Source organism: Pygocentrus nattereri, chromosome 10 (assembly GCF_015220715.1).
Source record: "Pygocentrus nattereri isolate fPygNat1 chromosome 10, fPygNat1.pri, whole genome shotgun sequence".
In the NCBI taxonomy this organism is placed as follows: Eukaryota; Metazoa; Chordata; class Actinopteri; order Characiformes; family Serrasalmidae; genus Pygocentrus; species Pygocentrus nattereri.
Window position 1 is genome coordinate 21,658,760 of NC_051220.1, and position 24,692 is coordinate 21,683,451.

The 24,692-nt window shown below is 41.7% G+C and overlaps 3 protein-coding genes across 5 annotated transcripts in view; 1 reads left to right on the plus strand and 2 right to left on the minus strand.

Annotated features, from left to right (window-relative positions):
- The window catches only part of rnf144aa (ring finger protein 144aa), a 45,966-nt gene extending 43,502 nt beyond the window's left edge, over nt 1-2,464 (minus strand). Inside the window, exons 1-2 of one of the 3 annotated variants that reach the window (XM_017694447.2) lie at nt 2,354-2,464; nt 1,647-1,926 (exon numbers count right to left, since the gene is read on the minus strand). The gene's annotated coding sequence lies outside the window, so the exon portion shown is untranslated. Of the gene's footprint in view, nt 1-1,646; nt 1,927-2,265 lie in introns of all 3 variants that reach the window. The other 2 variants (XM_017694448.2, XM_017694449.1) reach the window with 2 other exon arrangements.
- A 1,347-nt stretch (nt 2,465-3,811) lies between these two features.
- Nucleotides 3,812-7,587, minus strand: rsad2 (radical S-adenosyl methionine domain containing 2). Its single transcript, XM_017694351.2, has 6 exons — nt 6,972-7,587; nt 6,410-6,571; nt 5,602-5,831; nt 5,365-5,514; nt 4,636-4,668; nt 3,812-4,475 (listed from the first exon to the last, which is right to left on the minus strand). The coding sequence occupies exons 1-6, from the start codon at nt 7,306-7,308 to the stop codon at nt 4,311-4,313; spliced, it is 1,077 nt and encodes a 358-aa protein (XP_017549840.1). The 5' UTR covers nt 7,309-7,587; the 3' UTR covers nt 3,812-4,310.
- A 459-nt stretch (nt 7,588-8,046) lies between these two features.
- On the plus strand, nt 8,047-15,919 carry cmpk2 (cytidine monophosphate (UMP-CMP) kinase 2, mitochondrial). The gene is made up of 5 exons (XM_017694450.2): nt 8,047-8,993; nt 10,590-10,707; nt 11,107-11,308; nt 11,473-11,706; nt 15,052-15,919. The coding sequence occupies exons 1-5, from the start codon at nt 8,391-8,393 to the stop codon at nt 15,170-15,172; spliced, it is 1,278 nt and encodes a 425-aa protein (XP_017549939.2). The 5' UTR covers nt 8,047-8,390; the 3' UTR covers nt 15,173-15,919.
- Nucleotides 15,920-24,692: the final 8,773 nt, after the last annotated feature.

The window sequence follows — 24,692 nt, forward strand, 5'->3', positions numbered from 1 at the left end:
CTCCGCTTTCTGTGCAGCGAGAGCATTACGACACTGCAAAATAAGTGGCCTACTACTTCTTGGAATAAACCTGGCTGACCTGAAGCCAAACACTAGCATCTATATGCATACCAGGCTATTCAGAATGCAAAAAGAGGCAGAGCACAGTTAACGCACACCATACCTAAGCTTTGTAAGGGCATTGCAGTGCTTAAATAGGGAAAGACAGTGTTCTTCTTTGTTGCATGTACTTGATATATATGAAATAGGTCTAGATAGCAGTAGCCATTTTAAGATCTGCCTAGATGCTAAGGGCATACAGCAAGCGATTACTTGCTAGGGCTCGTTCAGCAAGTGATAACAAAGTCCCAACGACAAGATTAAAATGCAAATTTACATCAGTGGAGAAATGAATTGTGTGGGAGACACATCTCATGTATAGTAGTGTAGAGTCAGCGGGGAACAGTAGAAACAGTGTTACAACTAAACTTGTGGTAAATTACATCAGATGCTCCTAAGTCCTGAATGATCTTAACACACATTCATTATGTTCAGACTGACTACTGTGATTCACTGATTCACATTCAGTAGTTTTAGGGAAATATAACACATTCAGTAATACTAAAAAATCAAGGTGCTTATATTTATCATTATTATTGATTCACTGTTTAGTCATTTGGCAATGTGTTGTTGTCACTGTTGTATTTATTATTGCTATTATTCATCTTGTGAACTGCTATTTGCAACTACTTAAAAAAAAGAAACTAAAGAAACCTAGACTGACCAATTAAGCTTAAAGATTGAGTAATTCATTAAAAAATAAAACTGTAAAAGTACAGAAATATTGGGCCACCAACAGAGCTCCCTAATAGTTAGACTTTATATATGTTATTCTTCGATAAGCCAGTTTACAGTATAACAAACTGGTGGTTACAATTGACCCTGGTATCAGAACAACTGTGACAAGTGGGCATCGTATCTTTACATGTATATTATACGTAGAAATATATAAGTACACGCATTATTTACCCTACATTTGTAGGAAAACAGGTTGAAAAATTTTGTTGATTTCCACTTACAGTTTTTCTGTGCAAATGCATAAATACACACACACACGCTACAAATGCATTTGCTCTACCTTACGGCACACAGAAAGTGAAACAATTCCTCATACAGTACAAACAGCTATCCTTTTAGATGCACCCGCATGACAAATTCTGCTCAATAAATGCCACTTTAACAACCAACACCTCATTTCCCCCAGACCTCATACAAAACCTTTCACATAATACCACAAGATCTTACACCTACGAAATAGGTTCAAGAGACTGAACACCGAAACTGGCATCACACCTGCAGCCGGACACGTACTACTCACACTACACAAGGCTTAAGTTATCCTACTATTCGCCAGCTTCTTGTGCAAATTTTCCCGTTCCACCTTAAATGCTGCAGTAGTTACATTCTGGGCCTTGGAGCACTAAGACTGAACTGCTGCGCCATTTAAGGTGGAACGGGAAAATTCTAACAAGAAGCTGGCGAATAAGAAGCTGATTCAGCTTCGTTCATACTACTCGTACTGGTCCTTAATCATGGTACAGTTAAAATATCACACACAGCAGGGCGTGGTAGAAAAAAACAGCATTTTTTGAAAACAACGTACTCACCTTACGTTCAAAGAGGCGGCCTGAGTTTTTCAAAACTTCCCGAGCTACAAACCGGCTGTGTGTGGAATCCGAAGCCCTCCAGATTATTGCCAAAGGAACTGGAGCGCGGCCAATTAAAAGCAGCTTTGCTAAGCTACAGTGCAGCAGCCAGCTAGACTGCTATACAAGTACGATGGAGACCCATTTCACTAAATACATGCCGCACAGAGTGCACAGGCTGCAAATAGGCATTGTTAGCCTTGACAGGTCCTGCCCTCACGGAGACCATCTGAATAACGACCTGTGGGCAGGAAAGAACAGAAGAAAAAGAAAGAACAGCCGAGCGTAAACAATACAGTACTTCAGCTTCAGCTTCCCGTACATGAATCCGAGAGAAAGCCTAATAACGTTATTAGCTGGCTAACTCAGAGAAGCGTATTCTCATCGTTGAAACGACACGTCAGTCCAGATACGACAAAAAACACCTCGCTACCATACCACTGCCATTTAGTGAGCTCCAGTAAGGGTAAACCCACCAAGCCCACCAGGCTAGCTACTCCTACTAGCAGGCTTTACTGCTTTACTGTGCTGCTGGTGAGGCGCGCAACGGATATTCTTAATGTCTCAGAAAAAAACGTACCTGTTAAAGCTGTGCAATGTACAACGCAATGCTAAGCTGAGGAAAACTGCCCCGTCATGATTAGACTGCCATGAAGTGTTGTATTTACCTCAGGTCTCCGTGTAGTTTTGAAGAATCAGCTGATTAGTCCGATTTGTTGTGAAGACGCCATTTGTCTGAGCGTTTCCTACTTCAGTGCTTTAAACGGAGCGTCACAGCAAAGTGCACAAACAGCGCCACCCATCGGCTAAAAGGCGCTATTAGCTAACGGTTCTTTTAAAGGGCCTATATCGTGGAAAAACAGAATTTTCTCACTTTTTGAAATAAAACAGATTGATATGGTATGTAAACGTTGTTAAGTTTCAAAACATGCTGTAAAACCCCTCGGTCCATACTGTCCACACATAAAGTTTCTTCAAAACCAACATGTTTACATATTTATACCTATTTAGCCCACAGTAAGTTAGCTCCGCCCAGTTAAACTTACAGAAAGTTATAAGAGTGTGTCAGCCTGGTCTCCCACTAGGCACACTACAGGACAGCCAATCAGAACTTGCGTCATTTACATGTGCGTTAAAGGCACAGAAAGAAAAATAGCTTGTTCATTTAGGTGTCGAGAGCTTTTTAGAGAGGCAGCTGTTTTAACTACAGAAACTTACCCAAAAGTCACACGTGGACCTCAGAGATAAACAGGATAAAGGACACAGTATGCAGGATATGGCCCCTTTCATAATAAGGCTACATTGCCCCTTTGGAGTTTATGACACAATAAACAATATGACACAATACAATGTGGCATGAACATCACATCTTTAACAGCAGTCAGTACAATCCATCACATATCAGAAACATGTCTTGTCACCGCCGTGCCAGTCTGTCAGACTTCTGTGTGCTCTGTGTGTTATTTTAGGTAATATCTTTTAGAGATGGTGTGTTGGTGTCGATGGATATTGGTGTCAGGCCAGAACAACAGAAAATGCTGGATTGGATATAGGAGGGGAAAAAAAAAGATGAATCCTGTAACAAATCTTGTGCTCACTCACATCGTGTGGTGTTGATAGCTGCGTGAATCTTTTAGATTGACCAAGAAACTTTTTATTTGTTTATTTATTTGTTTGTTTGTTTGTTTGTTTATGAGGTCTGTATATGATATTTATGTGGTTTACGTTCCAAAAATGAATTATAATCATAATTCATCATGATGATCATCATTTACATGATCATTATTTACACGACCATTTTCCAACCTCTCTTCCAAATTAAACAGGCTGTTTTTGTTACTGTGCCTTTAAGACTTACATATGCAAATAACTTGTTTCATGCCTTATTTCTAAAAACGGTCCAGACTGAAACGCTCCTTACAGCGTCAGCGTGGATGGGCGGGGCTTAACTGCTGTAGGCTGGAAATATGTAAATATGTTGTTTTTCATGACCACTTAAACAGTGAATTAAAAAGAGGGTGTTTTTTCATATTAGGACTGTACAGACTGAGTTGGTACAAGCAAACGAATTTCAGTCAAGTCACATCAGATTTCATCATATTTCATCATAGCACTCTGACACAGAATAGGTTTTGTTACAAATATAGACCTTTATTTAACACAAAAATACTGACATAATGCTATAATTTGTGCAAAGTGTATACCAAAAGATGTAGCAATTATGCCTTTATGTTAAGGGTATTGCTGCTCCAGTAAAGCCATGAGGTCAGGGAAAGTGAGAAATATACACATAGTATATAACCCATTTATGGCCAACAAATAATTTAGTATGGTAAAACAAAAATACAACAAAACTTTTACTTTCTAGTTTTACTAAAAAGGAGTTATCCTATGTTTTATAATGCTATTTTAATATAATAAATAAAGTGAGTACTGCTGAGCACATATAGATCAAAAATAATGTAAGATTAATAGGTTAATAATGAGAAAAAACAATCCATTCAATCCAGTCAATCCACTACAAATCAAATAAAATAACGCACATAGCAAAAATATAGCATACAGATAAACAACATAACATAGGAACACACTTATGACTGAGCTGTTAGGAACATGTGACAAAAATCACCAATCCAGTTTCATATCTGCTTTGCTCCATATATATTTGCCCCCCCTTTTAAGAAACATCTTCTCATCGAATCCACTGAACTTGATGGCCTCCTCCACCCCAACATCCAGAATGGACTTTGACGGGTCTTTCCTTCCTGCTCGACAGTCCAGAAATCGCATCTGCACAGACAAAGATCACAGGTCAACAATGTCAATCATACAACAATTAAAAATGATTCATGCAAGCAAGCCCCTGTATGATGACCTGCTATTCTAATGTTTGATGAATAATCACTGGGAAGCATAACACATGCTGGAAAGATGTTCTAACAGTACTTACATATTCATCCAGAATCAGATAGGAGTCTCTCATCTGGAACAAAAAATAGAAAACCATATTGGAGCTATTTGTGCTGCGGTACACCATTACACGCACTTGTATTCTCTATATATATACATTCAGAAGTATCCAGACACCCCTTGTAATGAGTAAGCTAATTTAACCCCTTACTTGGCCACGGCCTGCTGGTGGGCCAAAAGTCTCAAAACACACTTCTATAACCTAAGAAAAGCTCAGCAAGTTTGCATTGAAGTCCCTGTAGTTGTAGAATATTAAGCCTTAGTACATAATAAGCCTGGGATGTCACAGCTCAATGATGTCATGGCTAGTTAGGGCCTGGTCTGCTGAATGGTCTGGTATGTGTATCATGTCTGTCACTTAAACCATTGCGAAGTTATGAAGGCTAGAATTGACCTACTGTTTTGCAAATTGTGGTCTTTGGGTTCTACGGGTTAAGGGGCACACATTGCTGACAGGCCACCATGCCAAGTGTCAACTAGAGGGGTATAGCTCATCAACAACAGCTATGAAGCTGTGGAACTGCATTCTCTAGAGTGAATTACCTCCATCTAATAGCTTTGGGATGAGCTGGAGTGTGGTTTATGATTCAGAGCATCCAACATCAGCATCTGACCTTACTAATGCTCATGTTGCTGAATGCAACCAAATAATTTCAACAATGTTCCAACATCTAGTGTAAAGCCTCCCCAGAAGAGCAAAGGACATTACCTTTTGATTAGACTCTGGAACCAGGCACTCAATGCTCCGGTGTCGGTCCAGGAAATCTTGGAACTCCTGGTCACTGATGACAAATTTCTCCGCTTCCCGAAGGCTGTTCCCTCCAGCATTCTCACCCTCAATTAGCAGACACTGGAACACCTGAAATGTAAGACCAGCAAACCACATCAGCACAAAATCTATATCTACATCTACTACACAGAGCTCTAAGAAGACCTGAGGCCCTACCTTCCAGCGCACAGGATTAAGGGAAGCAATGTGCTCTATCATATCTTCATGAACATTGAAGGTGTTGATGACCGAGTTGATTTTGAAGGCCACCTTGTACATTCTGCACCAGTTCCGCACTTTGTACAGGTTGTCCAAGTGACTTTTCCTGCCCTGAGTTCGACCGATAGCTCTGTTGGTCTCCTCATCAAAGCTGTCACATGAGATTGCCAGAATGTCCAGATAATCTCCTGCAAATGACAGAAGGCATACTTTGTAATTATTAGCCCTTTCCCCATTTTTAATTCTGTAAATGATGTTGTAGGCCTACACGATTTGTTATGTGTGCATGACATGTAAAAGAGGCGGGACTACAGCCTATATACATACATATATATATATATATATATATATATATATATATATATATATATATATATATATATATATATATATGTGTGTGTGTGTGTGTGTGTGTGTGTGTGTGTGTGTGTGTGCGTGTGTGTGTGTGCGTGTGTGTGTGTTTAGGGTGAATAAATGCCAACCTTATGCTACACAATCTTATGAACCCACTCATACCATTAAGGATTTATAAGGCAAAATATTTGAACAAAAATTCTGTTTTCCTGTTTTCAGGATTGACATGATAAACCATTTGAACACTCAGTTAATCTTTGTAATCTTTGTCTTGACATAGTATTGCGTGTTTGTTTTGTAGTCTGAGGGACATGTGATGACTTGACGCTTCTCATAAAAAAAAAAAAAGGGAAGCGCAGTTCTGATTAATGAGTCGCTGCTGCCCCCTGCTGTTCACTCTAGCACATCTCACCATATTGCTGGAACCAGCTCTCCTTTATCATGCTTCCGTTACTGACGATGCTGACGCTCGGTAACTCAAGCTCTTGCTTGCAGTAGCGCACCATTTCACCCAGGAACACGCCTCTCTGATGTAAGAAAGGCTCTCCACCTGAGAAGTTGATTTTTTCCATCCCTAATAAAAATAACAAATTATTATTATTATTATTAGTATTATTATTTATAGTAGATGTAATAATTTTAGTAGTTCTATGCATGCATATGGAAATTGGGCTCAAAGGATTTTATTACAGATAAATGATAGTAGGCATAATGATTATGATGAGGGTGATAATAATATCACTGAAAGCTGATGTTATTGTTAATAAATAGCAATCATAGTAACAGGTGTCATTATTATTGCCACCTGTTAAGTAATAATAATAATAATGAAAGTAACGATAACAAACAGCAACAACAACAACAACAATAGTAATGTAGTAAAGTAATGTATATGACATATCTAATGAAATGCATTGTGTTCCTATAATCCCCTGCGCTAGTGAGATGCAGGTGCTGAGTAAATTCTTGTCCACCTGCTTGCTTTAACAGCTGTAATCCTCTCTTTGCCTCCTCGATGGGTAAAACGAACGACGTCTTTGCGGTGTGGAAGCAGAAGCCGCATTTATAGTTGCACTGGCGGGTGAAGTGGTAGTTCACGCTTCTGGGAGTTGTGACCTGGACTCTGTGCGGACCTCTCTGTCCCGCTGTGGTCGCTCTGGACTGGTCTTTCGGTGTCAGTTTGCTCTGTCCGGTTCTCCCTCTCAGCCATTCAGACGTCCAAGTGAGCAGAGCGGAGAGACGCACGTGCACGTTGCTGATGCACAGCTGCAGGAGCAGCCGGACTAAATCCAGTTTATCACAGAGCTGCATGCTGAGAGAGTGCGGGAGAGAGGGAGTGAGCGGGAGAGTGAGGGTGCTGCGCTGAGCGCTGTCTTTTATGGGCCGGGCAGCTCGGGTGAGGCTGAGGAAAGGAAACCGAAACAGATGAGCTTCAAGATCCTTTCACCGAAGCTGCTGTAACTCGCAGCCCTGAAGGGGAACAGATAAGCCTGTTCATATCGCTATGCAGCGCAAAACGAAAGAGTAAAGGACAGGCAGCAATACAGCGACCGCACCCCCAATGAGGCGGTGACAAAACACTGATGGTTCAGTGAGCTGACGATAAAATACTTAAAACAGGTTTCATCCTAACTCAGCGTTTAGTTGTTTGTTTAGCTGCTTAGTTATTCAAGCCCTATTGGGGGCTTATGGATCTATCTATCTATCTATCTATCTATCTATCTATCTATCTATCTATCTATCTATCTATCTATCTATCTATCTATCTATCTGTCTGTCTGTCTGTCTTTCTGTCTGTCTGTATGTAGCTGTCTATCTACTTGTTTGTTCTATTTTTCTTCTTTTATTATTAATGTGTACACCTACGCGTGTCCTTATTTATTCATTTGTTTGTATAATTATTTGTCTCTCTATGCACTAACATGCGCACGTCCTAACTGGCTTGCATTTTAGTGAGGCTATGTTTGTCTATTATTTATTTATTTATTTATTTATTTATTTGGTTGGTTATTTATTTGGCCGTTGTCATGTTGTGGTCACGTGCTACTCGACTGCTCTGTTTACTTTCGTTTCGTCGTTCGGTTTCGTTTCTCTGTAATAAAGACCGTCACTGGCGGGTGTGTGGAGAGTGTGTGGAGAGTGTACGCAGGGTGTGTGGAGAGTGTACTGTGCGCAGGGTGTGTGCAGAGTGTACGCAGGGTGTGTGGAGAGTGTACTGTGCGCAGGGTGTGTGGAGAGTGTGCGCAGGGTGTGTGGAGAGTGTGCGCAGGGTGTGTGGAGAGTGTACTGTGCGCAGGGTGTGTGGAGAGTGTACTGTGCGCAGGGTGTGTGGAGAGTGTGTGCAGGGTGTGTGGAGAGTGTACGGGGCGCGCGCTCTGCGCTCTTTACCGAACATGTCCGTGTCGCGGTTAGCGCGCGGCTGCTCGCGGCTCTTCCTGCTGGAGCTGGAGGCGCGCGCAGAGCCGCTCTGCTTCATCCTGAGCTGTGAGCGCAGCGCGAGCACCAGAGCGGACGCGGAGGCGGTGCGGCGCGCCTTCGGCAGCGCGCGCCTCTTCTCTCTGCTGGTTGACGGCGGCGGCAGAGTGCAGAGAGCGCGGAGTCACGCCGAGCTCATGAAGGCGCTGCACGCGCAGCTGCCGCCCGAGTGCATCTTCTCACCGCTCACCTCCTTCCTCCCCGGCGTCAAGGACTCGCTCATCCGGGGCTTTTTGCTGCGGGACGAATCCACCTCGAGCTCCACGGAGCGCCTTTTAAGCGACTTCAGGCAAAGCCACTCAGTGAGCGTGTTCTCGTATGAGCGCGAGCAGGATGGTGATGGGCAGTTCTGGTGGTGCCAGGAGATGTTTAGGAGCCCCGCCACAGAGCCAGAGTCTGGACAGAGTCAGAGGTTTTACGTCAAGCCCACCACAGCCCCCGAGCACCATCCAGCAATGCTGAACATGATCAACTCTGACGTCTTCTACCGCCTGGAGGATGCTTACCAGGTTCTTCAGGAGGTATATGCATAGTTTGGTAGGGCATCTTGCTGGAAAAACCAGCACTGACCATAGCTGATCATCTGCAAAGCAGGGTTTTGGATGCTGGTACAACACCAGCAATGGAAACTGTCATGATCATCCACCACCAAAACCTGCATATCACTGGTGTTGGAACAAAACCTCCATTTTTGACATGATTTGAAAATGCCTGTTGGCCTTTATGCTGTTTGTAAATTTCGTGATGAATGGATCAAAAGAAATGGCCTAAAATGACTACAAAAGTCTGGTTACATTGACTTACATTAAACGTTATGTATGTTTTTTCCTTCTCCTGTGAAGTTATCATTCTGGAAATGCAAGGTTTTGTTCTGACAGCAGTGATATGTTGTTTTAGATGCTGTTATGCTGGGAGACCAGCTAAAACAGCACTGGACCAGCACTAGACCAGGATAAACCTGTCACGATTGGCCCCTCCCAGTCCTGTCCATGTGTTCCTATTGTGTTTTGGTTTAGCCCACGTGTTCTTTGTTTTGGTTTTGTAGTCCGGTCCCCTCTTTCATGACTCCACCCCTGATTGTTTCCAGCTGTCTCTCATCATCCCTGTTGTATTTAAGCTCTCTGTTTGGCCCTTGTGTTTGCTGATCTTTGTTGTCTGAACTGTTGGTTGTATTGTGGTCTCGTGGTGTTTAGTTCAATGCTCTTTATTGTCATGTCTGTCCCGCGATCTCTACATGTTGGCTCTATGATCCTGGACTGTCTTGACCCTGGTTTTGGATTTGCCCTTAATAAACGCGTGTGTCCACCTCCTCGCTCCCCGGCGTTACAAAACCAACTTAGAACACTGATTTCATGCAGGCCTACAGTTATTTATTTATTTATTATTTTTTTTAGAAGGGATTGATTCATTTCTAAAAGGATATTTGATCATCAGTGATATCATCAGTGTGATAATATCAGTGAGTTTATTACCTGAAATTGTCAGCTTCACATGTCAGGATGTTCAACCAAGTGCAGCAAATGTGAAAAAAAGAAATAAAGAATCATTTTGCTGCATGCCCTTATTCATACGTCACCCAGCAACTGGACTGCAAAGAAAAGATCATACATACACTATATGTCTAAAAGTTTGGCTACTCATCCAACATTCCCTTTGAAATTGGGGGGTATTTTTCCCCCTTTGCTGCAGTAACAGCCTCTGCTCATCTGGCAAGGCTTTACAGTAGATGTTGAATCTTTGCTGTAAGAAGTTGATTGCATTCAGCCACACAATAGCATTAGTGTGGTCAGGTACCGATGGTGGATGATTAATTCTGTATCACAAACACCACATAAGTTCATCCCAAGGGTTTTGGATGGAGCTCCATCACTCCAGAGTACACAGCTCCACTGTTCTCCTGCCCAGTGCAGAGGGCTTCAGCATTAGGCATGGTGACCTTAGGCTCATGTAGAGCTACTCCAATGAGATTATGCAAGCTGTATGCTTACAAGCCATTACTGAGTGTACTGTAGATATGTCTGGCTTCCTCAGTGCAGAAACATTGATCAAGATTAAACCAAGACCAGCTGCCTTAACTTACTGCTACTACACAATTTAATTAATTCTGGCTTTCTCAGTGCAAGAACGTCATTCCAGAGTCAATGGCAGTGCTGGAGATTGTGGACCAACAGCTGGAGGCCTGCAAGCAGAATGAAGGATTTCCAGTCATCGTGTTAGAAGGACTGGATGCTACAGGTGAGGAATGTCTTTTATTAAAGACATTAGTTTACGCCATTAAAAAGCTGATTATACCATATCCAGCTGTTAGCTACAGTTATATTATTGTCTAGATAGTGGAAATAATAATCATGCATTTCAGTTCATATCGCTCACACTAATTTGCCACTTGTTCTCATAGAACCTGTTCTCTGAAAAATTGTCAGTGGATGTTCTTCATAGTAAATCTTTCTTTCCTCTTTGACAAAGGAGAACTTCTGTCAAATAAGAACATTGTTGAATGTCAGAATCTTTATAAAAAACTGTGTAAGTGGGTCTGAAGAGGAAATTTCTTTTTAGGAAAAGTTGATGAGTGAAGCCTTGTGTTTGTTTTGCACAGACCTCTAACACCAGCCTGTCTGATCCCTGTCTGTTCAGGTAAAACAACTCTGACTGAAAGCCTGCAGAAAGCTCTGGCTGCCACTCTGCTGAAATCTCCTCCCCAGTGCCTGGCCCCCTACAGACAGCACTTTGACTCAGAGCCTCCCCTCATCCGCAGGGCCTTCTACGCTCTGGGGAACTACATTACTGCTGCCCAGATACAGAGAGAGTCATCACAGAGGCCTGTGATTGTGGACAGGTTAGAAAATATCTTGACTGTAAACAAATCCACATAGTTCAGCAGCTTCAGCAGATGAGCCAACAGATCTGAGAGAAAGACAGAGAGTGAAATAATATCCAATTGGAATCAGTAAAACCAAAGTTCAACTGCATTATTAACATTCTATTTTCTTTCTCTCTCAGGTACTGGCACAGTACAGCAGCATACGCCATAGCCACTGCTGTCAGTGGCCCAGTGGAAAAGCTGCCAGCTCTGGGCTCAGAGATCTACGAATGGCCCTCTGACCTACTCCGGCCCAACCTGGTCCTGCTGCTGACTGTCAGCCCCCAGGAGCGGCTCCGGAGGCTCCAGCACAGAGGCCTGGGACAGACTGAAGAAGAGACCCAGCTAGAGGTCAATCACCTGTTCCGCCAGAAGTAAGTCAGTCTTACTTTTCCCCAGGGCCACACATATATTTCATATCGCTGCTGTCAGAAGAAAACTTTGTACCTCCATTTTTTCCATGTTTTTCAGTTTGACATATTTTGAAAATGCCTGTTGCCTTTAATATTGTGTGTAAATTTCATGATGAATGGACCAATGTAAATGGCCCCAAAAGACTTGGAAAAATGTCTGGTTCCATTGACTTGCATTAAAAGTAAAGAATTTTTTTTTCTTTCTCCTGTAAAGTTACATTTTGGAGATGGAAGGTTTTTTTCATTAACAATTCACATGTAAAATGGACATGGCTGCTTTCCCAGCTCTGACTAGATGTGTGTAAAGTAGCCTACACTCATATGACAGTGTTATGTTAATGACATCATTACTAGGAGTAATTATTGCCAAAAATCAATGCAAATCAACAAAATTCAGAAATAGAAAGAAAAAAAGATATCACGTGAAAAAACTTAAGTACCGAGTTCCCTGTAGAACTACAGTGGAACTTCTTAGTATATCCAGCAGCTATCAGCATAGGACCTGAAGTTTATTAGGTGCTATCCTCCTCTTTTTGGGATCTCTTTGGCCAAAAATAAATGCTAAAGCTCAAAAATGACAGGTGTGAGCAACGGCACACGAACAGAATAAAAACAAACAAGCACATGAATTACAAAGAACTGAACTCAAAACACTGAGAAAAAAGTAGTAGTATTTCCTTACAAATAGACTTTAATAGAAGCAAAAAGGGAGTGCAGGACACGATCTGACATTTTTGGGCATATTTGATTAAGATCTGTCTAAATATGCAACTTGTGTTTCTGCTGCAAATAAAAACATAAACTTTGTTTCAAGCACCCACCATTTATAAGCAATTAGACTGAGGGCAAATGTTCTAACATTCTCCTTATGTGGCCCAGGCCTTTTAAGGAGTTTTCTGTTACATGCTGGCAGCCAGTGTAAGGATTTAAGGATTTAAGGATGTCTTCCCTTCTTTTACTCTAGTGAGAACTTTGGCAACTGCATTTTGAATAAACTAAAGCCATTTGTCTTTTTTGGGAGTCCAGTTAGGAGACCATCACAGTGATCAAATCCTGCAAACAATATCGTTTCAACAAAATTCTATTATACACACTGAAAAATTACGGTTCTTCATGAGTTCTTTAGTAAATCGATTCCATATAGAGTCATGAACACTTGAAGGGTTCTTCAGATTGATATAGATTGTGCTGTAGATGGTTCTATATAGAACCTTTTAGAAAACCCTTTTACAATGCAAAGAACCCTTTAATTATGCAACCAGTCCTTTGAGTGTTCATGGTTCTACATAGAACCATCTTCTTTACTAAAGAACCGTTGAAGAAGAGCCATAATTTTTAAGTGTGTAGTGTTGGCTCAGAGGAAGATGGCGCATATGGGCAAATTCTCCAAACACATGGAGAGGGTATATGTGACATATGAGACATATGTGGAGGGTAGACACTTCTAAGCACTGGAAACACTAAAAAGCCCACTCTCCATGGACACAACTCCACTAATAAGCACAACTACTCCAACAAAACATCAGTAACAATAGCAACAGTGTGTCCTTTTTAACTGGGAGTGCGGCACATCCTGAGAAACCACTTTGCCTGGGAACACCCACTAAGCTCCCCGTGGCAGCAAAAAACTTTCAATTAACTTCCAAGTTAATTTTGTTTCTGGTAATTTAATATAATTTTTTGACATGTTTATCTTGAAATTTTACTTTAATGTAATGGGCAGCTGATATTTTCAAAATATCAAAACATGAAAAATGGAGGTTTTGTTCTGACAGCAACAGTATGTAACTGAATAAATGTATCTAGTTACTGCTCAGTTCTGGCTCTCCCTCACTTCAGCTCAGGAATGGCTTGTAAATCAGCTGATTAGTTATTTGGGATGTGTTAGAGCAGGAAAGACCAGGCAGGGATACTCCAGCACCTGGAAACCACTGCCATATTATATATCTCGCTGTTGTCGGAACAAAACCTCATATCTCCAGAATGTTGGTAACTTTACAGGAGAAGCATTAAAACTACAGTAGTTTTTTTTCTAAGTCAGTGGAACCAAACATCTTTCCAATTCATTTTCGGTCATTTCTTTTGATTCGCTCATCATGAAATTTACACACAATGTAAAGAACAGGTCCTCTGAAATTATGTCAAACTGAAAAATGACAAAAATGGAGATTCGGAGGTTTTCTTCCGAATATATATATGTATATATACTGCATATAACACAGAAGTTCATCCATCCTTTTGATCAGTTTAGCTTCTTTTGTGGAAATGCAGACAGTGGGTACAGAATGAAAACAGAAACATGCCACTGTTACTTTCCTTTCTGCCTTAACGTAACTCAATGCTCTTCAGCCTTTGCCTATTTGCATGTTTAAGTCAAATAAGATAACAACTTTAACTTTTGTTTTCCAACTTAAACTGTTTTTTCTTCATGGTCTTTGATGTGGGCTTTATTTAATAAACAAACAAAATACCATGCAGGCATTATCAGCTGATTAACAAAAAACAGAAACTGCTTGTTTGTTGCTTTTCAAATTGTTTGTACTAAAACTGAGTCTGTTTTCTTTGTTTTGCGAAAAATGAACATATAATTTGTGTGGTTTTAACCTGAATGAGTGGGGCTACACTGCGCTCTCTCACTCTCTGTGTGTGTGTGTGTGTGTGTGTGTGTGTATATGTATATATATATATATATATATATATATATATATATGTGTGTGTGTGTGTGTGTGTGTGTGTGTGTGTGTGTGTGTGTGTGTGTGTGTGTATGTATGCATATGTATAACAAAAAAGCAGATATTTGTACAACTTAGTTTCTATATATAGACTGGGTAGTGAATGCTATATGTTAAAGCTGTGTTTACATAATATATCAAGCTATTTTACTTTAAAAAAGTAAAGATAAATGTTTTATGGTATGTGAGTCTTTTAAAGATTAAACATGTTCATTTTGAGGAAAACGATATCAAATTCTAAATATTTGTGGCAAAGCCCCACATTGCTGTGGCGTCAGCCTTTAAAAAATGTGCTTTTAACAATAAGTTGGAAAAAAAATAATAAAAATGTTCACCAAACCACTAAAACTGCTTTTATTAAACTGCTTTTTATACCAAAGAATAGATTTTGAAGAACACAAAGCTAAGAAAATGTACCCAAAGTAGTAAATAACTTTATATTAACAAAACCTTATCTGGCATTTTCTCCGTTTAATTGAAACGCAACAGTGGGGTGTCCCCAAACTTTCGACGAGCAACACTTTTGGCACTCTGGTGGCGTTATCTGTACTGACCTATGTCTCCTTGCTTCCAGAGTGGACGAAGCTTACAAGCGGATCCAGAACCCTGCTTGCGTCGTTGTGGATGCCAGCCCCTCCCCGGACCAAGTGCTCCAACAAGTGCTGCATTTAATCAGAATCAAATGCCACTTGTAAACACTGTTACAGATTTGGTCTGGAAGCTGCAGTACCACTCTGCACCACTAGATGCCAGTAAAGCGTTAGTAATTTCCCCTTTAGACAAACGGGGCCCCACTGAAGAAAGACCCAGGTCTTGGAGTGCATTGGCCGCACAGGAGGCTGATGGCTAAGGGCCAGCGAGTATCAAAACCCGTATCTGGACATGTCACAACCTGTTCATTTCCCACAGAGTAGTGCTGATGACACGAGAGGGAAAGTTATTATGAATGCTGGGACTAGCCGTCAACTCCCATATACACAGCTACAGCTTAGCATGTTCCATTCGCTCCATCTTATGCTATTCCCACATGCTGGAGCACAGGAATTGAACTGAAAGGGCTTGGCGAATTCATCAATCACTTCAATTAGATTTCAGCATAAGGGCCTATTGTTGGTCACCTCCACATTGAAGTCCTGTGAGACAGAAAACGCTCCACATTAAGAGCTATCAGGATCTTATAGGCCAGGAAAATAATTCAGTTGTAGGGAATTTTTTTACAGCATTGATAAAGAGAGATGTGAAATGGAAGTCATTTTTGTTCTCCTGCTGTTTGATATGCTTGACATATTTTCCATTCAGGCTTTACAAGGAGAATATACTTTTTGTGTCTGTCTGTGTTCAATAAGCACTTTATAAATCTGTACCGAATGAGTGATGACCTACCTGTTTGCTTTAGGGCTGTCACAATTTATCCATTAAAACGTACATCCCTGATGAATCAACTTTGAAATTACTATGTAATCTGTAGCCCTGCGATGGACTGGCGACCTGTCCAGGGTGTATCCTGCCTTTCACCCAAAGACTGCTGGGACAGGCTCCAGCACCCCCCCGCGACCCTGACGGAGAAGTGGCTTAGAAAATGGATGGATGAATGGATGGATGGATGTAATCTGTACACTTTTGTGTGCATCATTGGAAAAGAGGAAACCCACACTCAAACCCACATCAGGATCTCAATAATGAATGTACGCATGTAGCATAGTTGTCAAGTCTCCCAGGTTTTCATATTCTCAAAATAAAGTTAACTTCAGAAAATTTTGGTGGGCTGCATGGCGTCATCGCAGTAACGGCCCCAATCGGGCTGTGAAGCAAGTCTAAGTCAAGACCGAGACCAGATTAAGATTTCTTTCAGGAAAGAGAAGAAGGGGTAGAAAATGAAATTAGTAATTCATTGTACATATCATTAATTATGTATTATATATATTAAGAAGTCATAAAAATGGAACATTAAACTATATAAAACCTAAATTATCATGAATTATTCTTATATATTACAGTCTTTGTCCAATGTTAAGCATGTAATAGTAAGGTTATCCTCTAAAACGTATTCAGTATCACCTCCTGATGTCAACTGAATAAAAACCAAACTACATACATCCATTTTTATTATAAAAGTAAAACATAGTACTAATAACATTCTGATCTGCCATCTGGAGATGTTTGAACTTTGGATCCTATGAACATCAACAAACAAATACTCAAATACTGTGTTAATTGTTAACAGTGCCCACTCTAAATACTTTAAACACACACATACACACACACACACACACACACACACACACACACACACACACACACACACACACACACACACACACCCATAGAGTTAGGACCATAATTCATTTATATAGTGAGTGCTATAGTTACCCCATGATAGCAAGATTAATTAGAGGTTTTAGTCGTTATGAGCTTGGCGCGGATGTGGGCTGGGGAAGACAGAGTGACCCGTCTCTCTCTCTCTCTCTCTCTCTCTTTGAGGCAGCACCAGTGTGGAGATGAGAGAGGAGCATTCATATAGCAATTAATGGACTCCTGTAGATCACTGCCAGACTACTTTCCACGCCACTGCACAATCACACACTCCCCTCTGCCAATTACCTAAACTGCTGCTTTAACGCAAATGCAGTCATTTTTTAATGTATTACACCTCAACATTTTCCTCTGTGGTGAACATTCACATACTTCTCTGTAGCGGTTGGTGACGACGCCACTTTCATGGGTATTAGTCAGAAGGAGAGATGTAATAGCATGAATGCAAGGAGAGATTGGCATGGCTTTAGCTCAGATTCCTGAGATTCTTTTGTCTAATCTCTCTTTCCTTTTTTCTCTCTCTCTCTCTCTCTCTCTCTCTCTCTCTCTCTCTCTCTCTCTCTTTCTCTTTCCCTTTCTCTCTCTCACACACATACAGCAGAGAAGTCCCCAAAGGGCAGAATGCCACGCTGGCCAATTTTCCAACTATTTACAGTAATTCCCGCAGAGAACCGAGCGTTTTAGGTTCAGTAGTCAGTAGCGACCCAGACTTTCCACAGTCCAATCTGAGGCCAGTTTCCACTTTACTTTTTGCATTAATATCCACACAGGTATTCACAGTTCAAAAGAGGCCTGATGTAAATTTCACAAGGTGGTAGTAAATGTGTCTGCTGTATCTTAATATGGTGCAGTATCAGAGTTATGTCAGGATCTGTCTATTAACAAATAATAAATTTAAGATAAATTAAATAATATCTAGAGCTTTTCCTTTCTGACCATTTTAATTCACAAGTGATAGTATAACAAATACTCAAACTTACCCACTTTGCCACTTACCACAGAACATGACGGTATGTAAAGTTTTTAAGCTGGTAGTGCTGATGCTATAAATGCATGTGTTGTAGCTCAGTTAAAAAACTGAAGAAAGAACAGAATCAACACACAAAACGTTTGTATTTTGTGAAATGTACAGATTGTACAATATTGTAATTAAGATTCCCCACAAGGGGAGGCTGTTAGCACTGCAGTAGCACTTCAAGCATAAGGAAACCCACACCAGCAGACTGAAGATAGGATGTAGGCTAAAGATAGCAAGGGCAGTAGGCACAACAGGTCAGCCTTAGTTTCTGAATTCAGAGACTTCAGATGCCTTAATCTTTTTCAGCAGGTAAACCATTAAATCTTAAACCACCAAATCATTGAATTCAAGTGTTCCAATCACTTCCATGGCCACAGGTGTATAAAACCAAGCATCTAGGCCTGCAGACTGCTTCTACAAATATTTCTGAAAGAATGGGTCGCTCTCAGGAGCTCAGGGAATTCCAGTGTGGTACCGTGATAGGATGCCACATGTCAGTGGTATTATAACAAAGTGGAAGAGATTGGGAACAACAGCAACTCAGCCACGAAGTGGTAGGCCATGTAAAATGACAGCGTGGGGTCAGTGGATGCTGAGGCACATAGTGCCCAGAGGTCGGCAACTTTCTGCAGAGTCAATCACTACAGACCTCCAAACTCCATGTGGCCTTCAGATTAGCTGAAGAACAGTGCGTAGAGAGCTTCATGGAATGAGTTACTATGGCCAAGCAGCTGCATCCAAGCCTTACCTAGCGCAATGCAAAGCATTGAATGCAGTGGTATAAAGCACCACCACTGGACTCTAGAGCAGTGGAGACGTTTTCTCTGGAGTGACGAATCCACGCTTCTCCGTCTGGCAATCCGATGGACGAGTCTGGGTTTGGCAGTTGCCAGGAGAACGGTACTTGTCTGACTGCATTGTGCCAAGTGTAAAGTTTGGTGGAGGGGGGATTATGGTGTGGGGTTGTTTTTCAGGAGTTGGGCTCGGCCCTTTAGTTCCAGTGAAAGGAACTCTTAATGCTTCAGCAGACCAAGAGATTTTGAACAACTTCATGTTCCTAACTTTGTGGGAACAGTTTGGGGATGGTCCCTTCCTGTTCCAACATGACTGCGCACCAGTGCACAAAGCAAAGTAGATAAAGACATGGATGAGCAAGTTTGGTGTGGAAGAATTTGACTGGCCAGCACAGAGTCCTGACATCACCTGATAGAACACCGTTGTGATGAATTATAGTGGAAACTGCGAGCCAGGCCTTCTCGTCCAACATCAGTGTCTGACCTCACAAATGCGCTTCTGAAAGAATGGTAAAAAATTCCCATAAACACACTCCAAAACCTTGTGGAAAGCCTTTCCAGAAGAATTAAAGCTGTTATAGCTGCAAAGGGTGGGCCGACATCATATTAAACCCTATGGATTAAGAACGGGATGTCACTCAAGTTCATATGCATGTGAAGGCAGACGAGCGCATGCTTTTGGAAATATAGTGTATCTACCAAGGCCCTTTGTTTTCAAAAGTTTGGAATCATTCTCTAATGTTCAATTACCTGATGGAATACAACTGCCATAAACACTGTTCCAAAAGTTTGATCCCAAATTTGATTTCAAACGTTTTAGAGTTGACTCTGATTCCTATTCATAGAGATAGAAATCTGGTAAAAATAGTGAATTCAATGTTAATTATATTTGACGTTAGCAATGACATTTGGAGAGCTAATGCTGGCTAAACTAACTTCGCTGATTAGCAAGGGGTGGTTAAATGACACCTGATTCTCCTTTGTCAGTTCCTTCAGGTGAGTAGATGCTTTGTATTTGTTTAAATTTTCCTTTGTTTTTCTCTGCAAGTAAAAAGCAGCTGAACTATTAATGTGGGAAATTGATGGGAAAATGTTTTCCAGACTGGTCATCTATTGAGCAAAAAGCCCCTATGTGCAATAAAGTCTAACCTTTAAAGTAAACTCCCAATTCCTAAAGGCTGTAATCGAGGAATTTGTGTTTTTGAGAGTTAATTCACCCTAATGAACACCAGAACCCAGCCTATGTTACACATAGTGCTTAGTAAGCATAGCTTATAAATAATAAACTATGAATATCTGACCACAACTCTAATGAGAACTGGTACTTAACAAAATATTTGAATGTACAAATGCACACACAAAAGTCTCTTTTGCACTGGAGGTATGAGGCTAATGTAGCTAACGAATAGTGGAAGCTGATATTTATCAATTAGCATTGTGCCAATTGTGTGCTCATCACACATTGTGATAAAACCATGTCAAGTTGTTACTTACTATAATATGAAAAAGTTTTGATTATGTGGTCTCTGACACCACAACATCCTGTTATCTTTAAAAACAGACAAAAGTATAGACAATTCAGTAAATGTAAAATCATAAATACCTGCACAGCTGACCAGTTTGACCCACAGTGACTGTTGCAATACACATCTGGTCACGTGTTCTGTGTGAAATATGAAACAGCTGGTCAAAATACGGCAGGTTCGTCCAGAGGGGAACTGCACAGTCCTCCTTTTTGGCCCCTTCAATATTTCATTACTGTAACAAAAACAGCTCGTAATTAAAGATGCAGCATAGTGGCGGCTGCACAGCGGTTGACGGTGGCTCTCCTAAGTAATAGATCAAATGGACGCTATCCTTGGGAGCATGAATAATGGGCAAAGTGTGGTGTGAGTGATGAAGTGATGGTATAGGAGGATGGGCATGAGGGGCTTGGAGGCCTGGCATGGATGCTCCCCACCACCAGGTCTTGGAGCAGCTGCCAACTGGAGATGCATCTGGAGGGTGGGGGATGGAAGAGAAGAGGCTGTGGTAGAGTTGGATGGTATGAAAGGGTGGGAGTGACCACAGAAGGTGGGAGAGGTGTGTATGTGTGTGTGTGTGTGTGTGTGTGTGTGTGTGTGTGTGTGATGGGGGGATTCCCTGCCTCAGCACCTCTCTGTGCCACTAGATCTGTTCACCTCTCCAGCTGTTTGGCAGGGCAAGAATCATCTATCACTGTTGTAATTCCTCTTTTTTTCATTTGTTTATTATTTTTCTTCATACTACCTGAGAAATCAGATGTATTTGATAGTGAAGGAATCAACAGAAATGGCCCAAAACTAGTTGGGATAAAAAAGATGATATTGTAGCATTCCAATACTGGCTCACACTGCCTCTGAGAAGCTCAGGAGGCATGGCCATGAAAGGAGGCACATGGGAGGTAGGTGCCGTATGGTAAAGAGACTTATTGTTGTTGTTTATGGTGTTGTCTGTTAGTTGAAAGGTGTATTATTTGTGTTATTTTGTCCCTGGGGCGCAGGTTGTTTATGTGAGAAGGGGGTTCTCCGTGAGGTGGGAGCCTGGAAATTTGTGACCTCCCCTGGCTTGGTTGTATGTTATGTGTCTTTCTGCCATGGTGTTTAATAAAGAACAATTCTCGTGGTGGAAATCATGGCCTCCCCTGTGTTTTACTGTAGGCCCATGCAACAATATGATGATCATGAACATTTTCTCAAATAAAAACCGTAACACCTCTGACCACCTTTAAAAAATGTAAAATTTAATTTATGGGTGTGGGTGCAAGAGTAAATCTATGATCTCGTTACAACAATGGCACAGTGGGCCTATGATACTTGCTTCATGAGACACTTTCTTTCAGGTAATTTCCACCTATATTAAGCTTTAAATTGTTAGATGAATATTAATATGCATGCTTCAACTGCAGGCCAGCACCCCCCCTGCTCCAGTCTGACCTTCACAATGGCCCAGGTGAGAAATGAGCTCAGGAAGATCAAGGCGAGGAAGGCTACAGGGCCGGATGGCATCAGTGCCAGGCTCCTCAAGTCCTCCGCAGATCAGCTGTGTGGGATAGTGGAGCACATTTTCAACACAAGCCTGAAGCTGGGGAGAGTACCACAACTGTGGAAAACATCTTGTGTGGTGCCATTGCTGAAAACGCAGCACCCAAAGGACCTCAGCAACTACAGGCCGGTGGCACTGACATCACACCTGATGAAGACTCTGGAGAGGCTGGTCCTTGGACAACTCCACCCTATGGTGAGCTCATCTATGGACCCACTTCAGTTTGCCTACCAGCCTGGCATCAGGGTGCATGATGCCATCATCTACCTGCTGCATGTAGCTCTTTCTCACCTGGAGACTGTGAGAATCATGTTCTTTGATTTCTCCAGTGCTTTCAAAACCATACAGCCTGGGCTCCTGAAGGACAAGCAGGGGTGGACCATCACATAACGCACTGGATCCTGGACTACCTCACCAACCACCCACAGTATGTGAGGACAAGGGACTGTGTGTCTGACATGGTGGTCTGTAACACAGGGGCCCACACAGTGTTAGCACCATTCCTCTTCACCATGTACACTGCAGACTTCATGTACAACTCACCAAACTAAAACCTACAGAAGTTCTCTGATGACTCAGCGATTGTCGGCTGCATCACAAATGAGGATGATGGAGAGAGAACTGATTTAGGACTTTGTGGACCGGTGTCTGTGGAATCACCTACAGATCAATGCGGGGAAGACCAAAGAACTGGTGGTGGATTTCCGCAGGCACACACATCCCCCTCCAGCAGTGAACATCCAGGGAATGGACATTGAAAGAGTGGACTCTTATAGGTACCTGGGTGTGCACCTTAACTATAAACTGGACTGGTCAGACAACACTGCTGCACTTTACAGGAAGAGACAGAGCAGATTCTACCTGCTCAGGAGATTGAGGTCGTTTAGAGTGCAGGGGCCACTCCTGAGGACCTTTTTTGACACAGTGGTGGCATCAGCCATCTTCTATGTAGTGGTCTGCTGGGGCGGCAGCATCTCCACTGCAGACAGGAAGAAACTGGACAAACTGATCAGGAGGGCTGGCTCGGTCTTGGGAACTCCTCTAGACCCAGTGTAGGCGGTGGGAGAAAGGAGGATGTTAAACAAGCTAGCATCCATGCTGGAGAACGACTCCCACCCCATGCGTGAGACTCTGGCAGCACTGGGCAGTTCCTTCAGTGACCGGCTCCTTCACCCCAAGTGTGTGAAGGAGCGCTATCACAGGTTCTTCCTTCCTGCTGCTGTGAGACTGTTCGACCAGCACTGCTCCCAGTAGACCATACACACATACAATACACACACACACACACACACACACACACACACACACACACACACACACACACACACACACACACACACAATATACACACATACAATATACATTCAGAATGCAAATATTTTTCATTGTGCATTATATTCATAAGTGCAATACAGATCTTATGCAACTCCTTTTTTCTTATTCTTATTGTTGTAAATAGTCTAGAGATTTAACTTTAATTTTTATTATTTATAATGTTTATAATGTTTATACTGTTTCCCTTTTCTATTACTGAGTGCCTAACTTAATAGAAATTACTCTGCTGCTGTAATACTGTGAATTTCCCTGCTGTGGGACTTATAAAGGATTATCTTATCTTATCTTATCTTATCTTATCTTATCTTATCTTATCTTATCTTATCTTATCTTATCTTATGTTTTAACAAATGAGGAAATGAGGTCATAAAGCAATGAGCCTGCCATGACAGTGTCTTGGATTTGGAAACAAAATGAATCACGTCTTCCTGGCAATGGATGGAGATGCTTCACCAGGAATTGTTAAATATTTAAACACACAGCGAGATCTCATTAAAACCTGCCTATGCCACACCCCACATCAATCTCCACCTCCACCCCCCACCCCTCACAGTCTCCCACTGTCTCACACAGCCGTTCAGGAGACTAGTCATAACTCAGTGAAGTGTGACACAACACTTATTATCTAAAGCGTCCTCCTCCTATCCCTAGCACAATGCATCATCTTTCCCTGCGAAATGAAGCTTTGATTGCTGCAGATTCATAAGATCCACAAGTGATTGAGCAGCAGTTGATTTCTGGCTACCATACATGGAAAACAACAACAACAAAAGCTACGAAAAAGGTGGGAGACAAGCAGGAGAAAAGAATGGAAAAAATGAAGAAACGTGACAGTTCGACTAGACTAATAACTCAAAACACAAAAACAAGATGGTGAATAAAGTCTGGCTCTCCCGAGAGCCTCTCCTTCTCCTAAAATCGTGCCAATTAATTCACTGCACTGTTAGTATTGCCTATTTTAGCTGAACTGCCCCGCTCAAATAAATTGATTTCATGTGGCGAGCTTGGTACATTCCTCCAAGTCTCTCTCTCTCTCTCTCTCTCTCTCTCTCTCTCTCTCTCTCTTTTCTTTCACTCTCGCTATCTCTCCTTCTTACTCTATGTTTCTGTCTCTCTCCCTCTGTCTCTCTCTCTCTCCAGTCTATCTCTATCTGTCTCTCTCCCATCACATACCATCCTCTCTTTTCCCCCAAGGAATAAATCAAAGACCAGTGCTACTGAGTTGCTGCAAGCTGTGTATCTTCTTATTCCAGAAAAAGGTTTATTTTTGTCTTAGTGCTGTTAATGGCAGGACATGTTTGATATAGCATCAGTGTGACAAGCATCACTGCAGCACAGATTATACATTCACCTTTTTTTTTGCAACCTATATGACTTTTGAGTTTGTTCTTTGCAGCCACCTTAAAACTAACGTGGCAACAAGGTCGAAACAACCTAAACCCTTTTTTCCCCCAAAAAAGGCTCTCCAAATAAAAAGAAGCAACTTGATCTTGATCCTGTATTCTTGTTTGAGTGTCAGGGGAGAACGCTGGTCTTTGAAGGAGATGTGTGCTGGTTGGGGGGCTGGGAAGGTTGGGGAGGGTTGTGAAGTTGCTCACAGCGAGTAGAGGAATTACAATGCAGTGTCTGACAAAGCGCCCCCAGACAACCTACTGGCCCTGCTATGCATTATTAACTGCAGTAAATGTGCAT

Coding starts and splice junctions, on each gene's coding strand:
- rsad2 (XM_017694351.2), bottom strand. CDS start 7,308: ATGCAGCTCTGTGATAAACTGGATTTAGTCCGGCTGCTCCTGCAGCTG. Junction 5,515..5,601: donor TTAATCCTGTGCGCTGGAAG/GTAGGGCCTCAG, acceptor CTTACATTTCAG/GTGTTCCAGTGTCTGCTAAT. Junction 4,669..5,364: donor TTCCAGAGTCTAATCAAAAG/GTAATGTCCTTT, acceptor TTTTTGTTCCAG/ATGAGAGACTCCTATCTGAT.
- cmpk2 (XM_017694450.2), top strand. CDS start 8,391: ATGTCCGTGTCGCGGTTAGCGCGCGGCTGCTCGCGGCTCTTCCTGCTG. Junction 10,708..11,106: donor AGAAGGACTGGATGCTACAG/GTGAGGAATGTC, acceptor CTGTCTGTTCAG/GTAAAACAACTCTGACTGAA. Junction 11,707..15,051: donor AATCACCTGTTCCGCCAGAA/GTAAGTCAGTCT, acceptor CCTTGCTTCCAG/AGTGGACGAAGCTTACAAGC.